The following is an 8,495-nucleotide window of genomic DNA, read 5'->3' as shown; positions in this document are numbered from 1 at the left end:
TGTAAAAAAAAGATAGTAGGTGATTAACACAAAAAAATTCAAATTTATGTACTCTTTTATTTACTTAAATCATCAAGGTTTTCAAACAAATTCATTAGGGACTCCCATCAATAATAATAATAATAATAATAATAAATTTTAAAAAAATTATTTTACTCGATTTTAGAATTTACGTGATTCATCTTTATATTGATATTTCACACATTGATTTATTACTTTATTGCATTCAAAATCTAAGTTAATCTATTAATGATGTCCATCCAAAATCACAACAATTTTCCTTCTAATATATCATTTTCAATTAAAAATTATTGTATTTAACACTGATTTACTGATTTCAGGGATAAGGATTTACAAGTATAGTAAGTTAATTTTTTCTGTACTTTACAATTCAATCATTTGTCTTTTAATTTGATATTCTAATTAGGTCATAAAACTATTCAATTAAAAGGAAAAAAAAGTTTTATGAATAATGAAGTTGCTATTAGTTGTTTTAGTATAATAGGTTAATTTTCTTCATATTTACAATTCAATTCTTTGTTTTTTAATTTAGTATTTTTACTATAATTGTAAACCTTATTTCATTAAACTAGATCATAAAAAAATTTAATTGAAATAAAAAAGTTTAAAGATAGAATAAAAATAACAATAAAGTTGTGATGAGTTGTTATGGTAGAGTAAGTTAACTAGTAATAACAACAAACAAAAAATCTATTTTTAATTAGTTTCAAATTTCTAAATTTTCATCCTTATACTTTTTTATATTCCCAAATTAGGTTAATATTATTTTTTTAATAGCATAAATGACTAAAATAATTTGCAACTAGCAAAGTTGGATAAATAATGAGTGAAAAAGTTCAATTTAAAAAGTTGGGTCACTCCTACCAATGCAATTCAATCAATTACCCTACTTAAAATAACATAGCTATAAAATAAATTATAAAAGTTACACTACTTATCTAATATAACCTACACAAATTCATAAATCTATATATTTAATACATTCATGATAGCACTATCTTTAAATTATTTTTTACAACCTTCACATTTTTTTTTAATTATATATTATTTCTAATAACATTTTTTTTTATATGTGATATTTTTAGTAGGCAATTACCCAAATTATGCTATGCTATTTTACAAATTTCTTTTACTAAATATGTTGTTTAAAAATAATCTCCTAAAAATCTTATCAAACAAGGCAGCAGTACATGTCTCCAATAATCAAATTAAATAGTAAATATCTTGGATATTTATTTTGATAATTTTTGCATGATATATTAAAAATAAAAAAATAAAAAAATTATTTTAATATATTTTTTAAAAGTATTTATATTATTTATAAGTGTGATTGTAGTTATTTTTTAAAGTATTTTTTACTTGAAAATATATTAAAATAATATTTTTTATTATTTAAAAATTCTGATATTAGTATATTGAAATAATAAAAAATATTATAAAATTAATTTAAAAGAAGCTCAACTTTTGGATGCATGGACTGCATGTATAATTGACCCTCGTTATCGTTGACTGATAAGCAACTGACACACTGTAATAGTTGTCAGGCGGCGACTACAGTGTACGAACGACGGGTCAAGCGTTATTTGTATTGAAGCGTCGTCGTCAATAGGATAATAAACAACAAAAATATTTTTTTGACGAAAAAAGAAAAGTAAAGAAAGCTGAGTTTTTGTCGCAGCATCTCTGTCTCTTGTCCAGCAAGAACGAAGCCTGCCAGATCGATCTAAATCCTTAACTAAATAAAAAACAAACACCTTACTCACATTATACACGCAAATCCCAACACTCTCTCTGTCTGCCTGACAATTGCGCTAAACAATCTGATTCTGATACTGATAAGATAAAAAAGAAGACTTGATGAATGCTGTGGAATGGAAATATTGCATTTTGAGTTGAGACACTGTTGTTGTTGTTGTGATTGTGGTGGTGAAGGGATTGTAAAGTTATGGCTGAAGCAGATAAAGGAATATCAACAGATAACATAAAGGGATTGTTGTTGGCATTGTCTTCAAGTTTCTTTATAGGAGCCAGTTTTATTGTTAAGAAAAAAGGGTTGAAGAAAGCTGGTGCTTCTGGTCTGAGGGCAGGTAAAGTTTCATCTTTTGCTGTTATTTTAGTTGGGTTTTTGTTTTTTTTGCCCTTGAAATGGATTGCATTTTTTTGCGGTTTCACTGGTTATTTGTTCGCTTTGGTGGGTTTTGTTTAATTGTGATTTTGTGTTGGAATTGGCGTTAGTTTTTGGTTTGGGTTGGGTTGGGTTGCTCTTTTTCATTTTGTTTTAGGGTATGAAATGGGTTGGTCTTCGGTGGAATGGTTTTGTATTTTTCCAAACGGGGATTTTGTCTTGAGTAGACGTTGTTTTGTATGCTTCATTGCAGGTATTATAAGCATTGTGGAATTGATTGAATTCAGGTGGCTTGAGGGTTTTTTTGTTTTTTGTTTTTTGGGGGGTTGTGGTGGGGTGGGGTTTAAACTTCAAGGTGGGTTAAGTTTTTGTTATTTTTGTAGATAGGATTCTTGATGATGTTTGATGGAGGCTTGTTTATGTTTTGTTACGTATATTGCTAGAATCAATAGAATTTAATGGTGTTGTGGATGCACGATTAAAAACCATGGCTAATCAGTTGGTCATAGTTCACCACCTTGCTGCTAGCATCGGACCCGGGCTCACTAATTCTTTTCACTATTTGGGGTTTCTTTGCTGTCTCCAGGAACATTGCCTTTAGAACCTGTTTAGTTTGATTCCATTGTATTTAATGAGGTCTACTTGGGGAGAGATGGACATTTGGAGGGGTTGTTCCAAGTGATCATTCATTTACTCCCTCGTATGATTTGAGAATTTCAAAGTTTCTTTTTTGAGTTTGTTTCAGGATTTTTTTCAGATTCTATACACATGCGACTCTTGAATGCATCATATGTACTAAGTTGGTGAAGGCATCTGGGTTTGTGTGTTTTATAAACTTTTTGATCTGACTATTGCCATAACCTAAGTTTTTCTCTCATCTTGGTGGTATTTTGGGGACTTTGAATGGCTTTGATGGATTTATGGTATTGGATTGATATGTTGAAGTCCATCGGACTTTCAGATATTTGATGCAGTATTCATCCAGGTCAAGAATAGTGTATCCGAAGGGGTTCTCAACTACTTGAATTTGCATTTAACCTCATCATTTCCATGATTGGAAGTACACTGATTTGGGCAGCGTTTCTTTTTCTTTTATGGGTCTGTTTGTTCATGGTTGAAGTTTTAAGTGCATGAGCCATGACACTTTATGAAGAAATTGTGCAACATATGTTTTTAGTTAGATTTTATCAGCATTCCATGTCGGCACTGGAAATGTGTTGAATTTAGAGAAATTAACTTGGATTCCCATTAATTTCTTGATGGGGTTTTCAATTTATGGTTGACTTTCGTATCAAATTGATTTGCATTATTCTGGTGCAGCTTTGATTATAAGGACAGCAACTGAATATGTCATGCTACTAATTTATGCTTCTTTGCTTTGTACTTTCATTCTTACTTAGCAATGTTGTTTTGGTATCTTGGGACTTTTCATCTGCATGTGTGTTCATGCGCAACCCCACTTCCGCCTGTTCTCTAATGTTTAATTGTGTTCTCTTCTGCTTCGACTCACAACTATCTAACCAATTCCTGTTAAAGAGAAAAGAAAACATCTTTAATGTGATAAACATTTGTCATGAGATGATGATGAACCTGTTATCCAAATATGGACTATAATTTCTCTTTTGCAATGGTTGGTAATATAGTTATGGATTTCATAGGACAAAGCTGTGGAATAGCTTCAGAAGTGAAAGACATGTACTCTTTAACTTTGTTGCTTTATATGTTGGAGAGGATAGCTTGTATTCTTACTTGTATGATGCATGGTGTGCACAAAAGCATTAGCAACTGTTTTCTTCATTTCTGAAAGAAAAAAAAAGAAAAAAGATGGTGGCAATTTAGGGTTAGATAGAAAGGCCAATGTTAACCGTGGTTAGGCCCCAAGGCTTATAAGGGTAGCGAAAGATAGGCCCCAAGTCTTACAAGGACTTTGAAAGATCGGAATTGGACTTTGCAGCAGTTTTCTTGATTTCCTAAATTTGTTGAGTCTGGTGGAGGGGTGAAGATATACTTATTTATTGGATAGTTTTAGGATATTGGAGTCCACTCTTTCAAGAAGGCTGATGTGAAATGTGAGAGTATCTGGAAGGATAAAGTGGCTTTCCAAAGCTGTTGCTTTCTTTTGACAGATCAAGGGCTTCTTTGAATTGCATGGATAGTTTCAATTTGTGGACTTCTTAGGTTCTGAAGTAGTACTTTTGAGTGCTCTTTAAAGAATTATCTTGATGATGCTAAATTGTTGGTCTGGTTCTTTTACATTATGCACTTGTACAGAGTAATGCTATACAAACAAATATTTACAAATACTTAATATCAACAGATGGGAAAAGTTTCTTTTTCATGTTTGACTGATCATTTAGTGTTACTGTGACCATATAACACAACTTACAATTGTCTTTGTAAGATTTATTTGTTTTTTGGTGGATAATTTTTCTTCCAAATAATTGTTTGGTGTCATATGAATGAACAAAATAGTTGCACAATTTTGTCTTTAGGCTTGCAGAATATCATTCAGCTCTCAATGCCTTGTCCATTAATGATTTGTACTCGTTATGGTGCTTTAGGACTATGCATTCTATTAAGTGATGGTGTGATTTACAATGTATAAGAAGAATAGATAAAATAAAAATTTTTAACTTTTATACAATTTACAATGTATGAAATTGTAATTTATTCAAATATCTTATCCCCTCCCTCTCTCTAACTATAAAAGTGGGAGCACAACTTCTGGAATGTGGAATTTATTGAGTTTAATACTCAATACATGCTTTAAACACTAATATTATTTTATTTTTTAATATTATATTTTTTTTAAGTTGTATTAATGGCTTGATTTATGTCTGATAATAAAATTTTATGCTTTTACCTTGTCTGAATTTGCAGACCTTTTTTTGTAGGTGCTGGGGGTTATGCTTACCTCTATGAACCACTCTGGTGGATTGGCATGATAACAAGTAGGTGTCCTTATTTTCTAATGGCTGATAATTCGTAGAAATGAGAGATATTACATTTGATATCATTGCCCATGCATTGTGTGGTACAAAATAAATAGTCTAATTTTTTTACTATTTAGGTAAATGCTCCATATTTTTTTCACAACAAAATAAATAGTCTGTATAAATTAAATATATTCTTCTGATTAGCTAATGATCTCCAAGTATGCCAAAAGTGCATAGTCTTTCACATATACCTCAAAGAATTATGTTAACTTTTTGTTTCATATATCCTGCACCTTTTCCAATTCTGTGGTTTGGATCTCCTTTTTTTTAATGGTATTTGTTTTTTCTCTTTCGATGTAAGTTACTCTTGTTTGTTTAACATTATGAAGTTTGTTGGAAGTTTGAGTGCTGTTCACATTGTATGCATTCTAAGATAAATAGTTGTCATTGTGGCAGTGATTGTTGGGGAAATCGCTAATTTTGCAGCCTATGCATTTGCACCAGCTATTCTAGTCACTCCTCTTGGCGCACTCAGTATCATTATCAGGCACGAGAATATTCACTTGTGTCTTTCATATACTGGATTATTTTATAATGCTAACTTCCATTTTTGTCTTGCAGTGCTGTTCTTGCACATGTTATGTTACAGGAAAAGTTACACATTTTTGGGGTTCTTGGTTGTGTTCTTTGTGTCGTGGGTTCAACATCAATTGTTCTGCATGCACCTCAAGAACGTGAGATTGAGTCTGTGAAGGAAGTGTGGGACCTTGCAACAGAGCCAGGTATATATTTCTCTGAGGAATAAAAAAAATAAAATGTAGTAAGATGGCTTATAAATTCTTGATGCTGTATTTCCCCCCCCACATTTGTCTCATAATGTTGTAATTCTTGCGTTGTGATATCTCCTGCAGCTTTTCTCTTGTATGCTGCTATTGTCATAACAGCAGTTATAGTAATTATCATCCGTGTTATACCCCACTATGGGCAGACTCATGTTATGGTCTATATTTCAGTTTGTTCGCTTATGGGCTCACTATCGGTATGTGTCAGTTGTTATCCTAGTCTGAATCTGACTTTTCATGAACTTTGCTATGTCTATCTATTCATTTGTGTGCACACATGTACAAGTGTAATTCCACTATTGTTAAAATTATCTTTCCTGCATGCTGGTAACAGGTCATGAGTGTCAAAGCACTTGGAATTGCTTTGAAGCTGACGTTCTCAGGAATGAATCAGTTACTATACCCCCAAACGTGGACATTTACCTTGGTTGTCCTTGCCTGTGTAATCACTCAAATCAATTACTTAAACAAGGTAAGGCATTTCTTAGGAGCATCTCCCATGCAATTTAAGAGAATAAACACCTCTAACATTGAAATGTTGATTGTGTGAAAATTAATATAGAAACTCTCCTTTATTTTATTTCTTCTTCATAAATGTAGTTTTTATTAAGAGTCTATTGTTTGGTGCAAGAAAAGGACCATGGGCTCATAACCATGGGTTGCAAGTTTGAATCCTGAGATTAGCCATTTTATGCAAAATTCTGAAGGAATACTTCATATTATCCCCCGTTTGACTTTCTTCATTGGGAAGATAACTGGGCAATGACTTGTAGTTATGGATGGCTTTTGGTAGGTAATTTTTTTTTAATCTCTTTGAATTGCAGGCTCTTGATACTTTCAACACAGTGGTTGTATCTCCCATATACTATGTGATGTTTACTACATTAACAATTTTGGCCAGTGTAATCATGTTTAAGGTAACCTTTTTCTTATCCAGAGGTACATATGTGTGTGTTGATATATAGAAATATAAGTGTGTGGGTGTGTGTGCGTGATAGATGGCATTTAGGAGAACTAATCCACTTTGAGTGATGATGACTGTAGAAACTGAACCATTTTTCAAATGATAATGAAAGATTACTTCAAATAGGTTGCATTGATGCTTTCAAAATACAAACAAAACAATTCATTTTCTATCTATTTTGAGTTTATTTACGTGGATGGCTGCAGTATAGCTATAAAATTTCTTATGTTGTCCTCTCTAGATAAGGAGGTTAAAAATTGTTGTTACATCAATTATGGGTTTTTTTTTTCCCGTTCCTTTTCTATTTGGAACTCTCCTTCTCTCTTATACAGCAAATAATAAACAGTTTTTATTTATAGAAAAGAGATGTAAAGATGAAAGAAAACTAGATAGTTATTTCTGAAGATTTTAGTTCTTGTATGTAGTCCACGGTCATTAATATTACTATAATAATTAAAGTATTCTTTTAATGGCATTTGTTGCACTGTATGCTGATTAAATTCATTTTGAAATTCAGGATTGGGATGGACAGAACGCATCTCAAATCGTTACAGAAATATGCGGATTTGTAACAATCCTTTCTGGGACTTTTCTTCTTCATAAAACAAAGGACATGGTTGAAGGTGGGTTTCCAGTACTTTTCCTCAATTGTTTAATCATCTTCTCCAGTTTAAGATTGTAGCTCCACATAAACTCTACTTCATTTATAGGCTCATCGCAATCTCTATCATTGCGCCTTCCTAAGCATGAAGAAGAAGATGGTGTACTTTGATTCATTATTTTACTGTCATTCAACGAAGGAATCCCTCTTCGACGGCTAGACTCTCTGAGACCAAAATAGTTGTATTCTTTGATTCATTATTTTACTGTCAGATCACGAAGGAATCCCTCTTCGACGGCTAGACTCTCTGAGACCAAAATAGTTGTATTCTTTGATTCATTATTTTAATGTCATTCAAGATCTTGCTTGCTGTTTTGAGGCATAATGAGACTTTCAGCCACAGACCTGTATATTATCAGCACACTTGGCTGGTGCGTTATATTCCTTGAGAAAACAATGGGCAAAGATGGCAGGACTTCTCTCTTGGATAAAAATGACATGATCTCTTTCAGCTGCTGCCATGTCGACATTTAACATCCCCCTTCCTCCTTACCCACCCCGGGGGTTGTAATTTTGAGCACTTATTGAATAATTCCTTCAAGTATCGAGGAAATGCAGTTTACCTTGGATATTTTGTATACAACTATGATATCAGAGAAGAGATTGGACGAGATATACTGGATCATTTTTAAGGTAAAACCACGATTTCTTTCCTTAATTTTGTAGTTGCAGTGTACTGGTGTAACATTTTGAAATGTCCTGCCAATTTTAATTCCCATCCATATTGAGTATATTTCACACTTTAACCAAGTGAATTCTTGATATTTCGCTTCTTTTGTTTTATTTCAATACCACCTGATATCTGCAATGACTGTTCTATTAACACTATTTCGCATGGGATTCATGCTAGATAGTGACCTTAGAATTGAACATGAAGCGCGGGTAATATACTAGTAGTAATTGAAGGTTAATCATAGTATACGTATACTTAGGATAGAGAGTGCTT

At 32.3% G+C, this 8,495-nt stretch overlaps 1 protein-coding gene across 2 annotated transcripts; it reads left to right on the top strand.

Annotated features, from left to right (window-relative positions):
- Positions 1-1,655: 1,655 nt before the first annotated feature.
- LOC105135122 (probable magnesium transporter NIPA4) lies at positions 1,656-8,266 on the top strand. Of its 2 annotated transcripts, none has more exons than XM_011039842.1 (10): positions 1,656-2,108; positions 5,041-5,097; positions 5,539-5,629; positions 5,704-5,864; positions 5,994-6,121; positions 6,259-6,396; positions 6,749-6,841; positions 7,406-7,511; positions 7,599-7,657; positions 7,761-8,266. In XM_011039842.1, the coding sequence occupies exons 1-10, from the start codon at positions 1,967-1,969 to the stop codon at positions 7,809-7,811; spliced, it is 1,026 nt and encodes a 341-aa protein (XP_011038144.1). In that variant the 5' UTR covers positions 1,656-1,966; the 3' UTR covers positions 7,812-8,266. The 2 variants fall into 2 exon arrangements, with proteins under 2 accessions (XP_011038144.1, XP_011038145.1); XM_011039843.1 differs by having other exon boundaries at positions 2,020-2,108; positions 5,027-5,097.
- The last annotated feature ends 229 nt before the right edge of the window (positions 8,267-8,495 follow it).

The sequence above is a fragment of the Populus euphratica genome, unplaced genomic scaffold, assembly GCF_000495115.2.
Source record: "Populus euphratica unplaced genomic scaffold, PopEup_1.0 scaffold55.1, whole genome shotgun sequence".
Taxonomy (NCBI): Eukaryota; Viridiplantae; Streptophyta; class Magnoliopsida; order Malpighiales; family Salicaceae; genus Populus; species Populus euphratica.
This window is presented reverse-complemented; position numbering and strand designations above follow the sequence as displayed.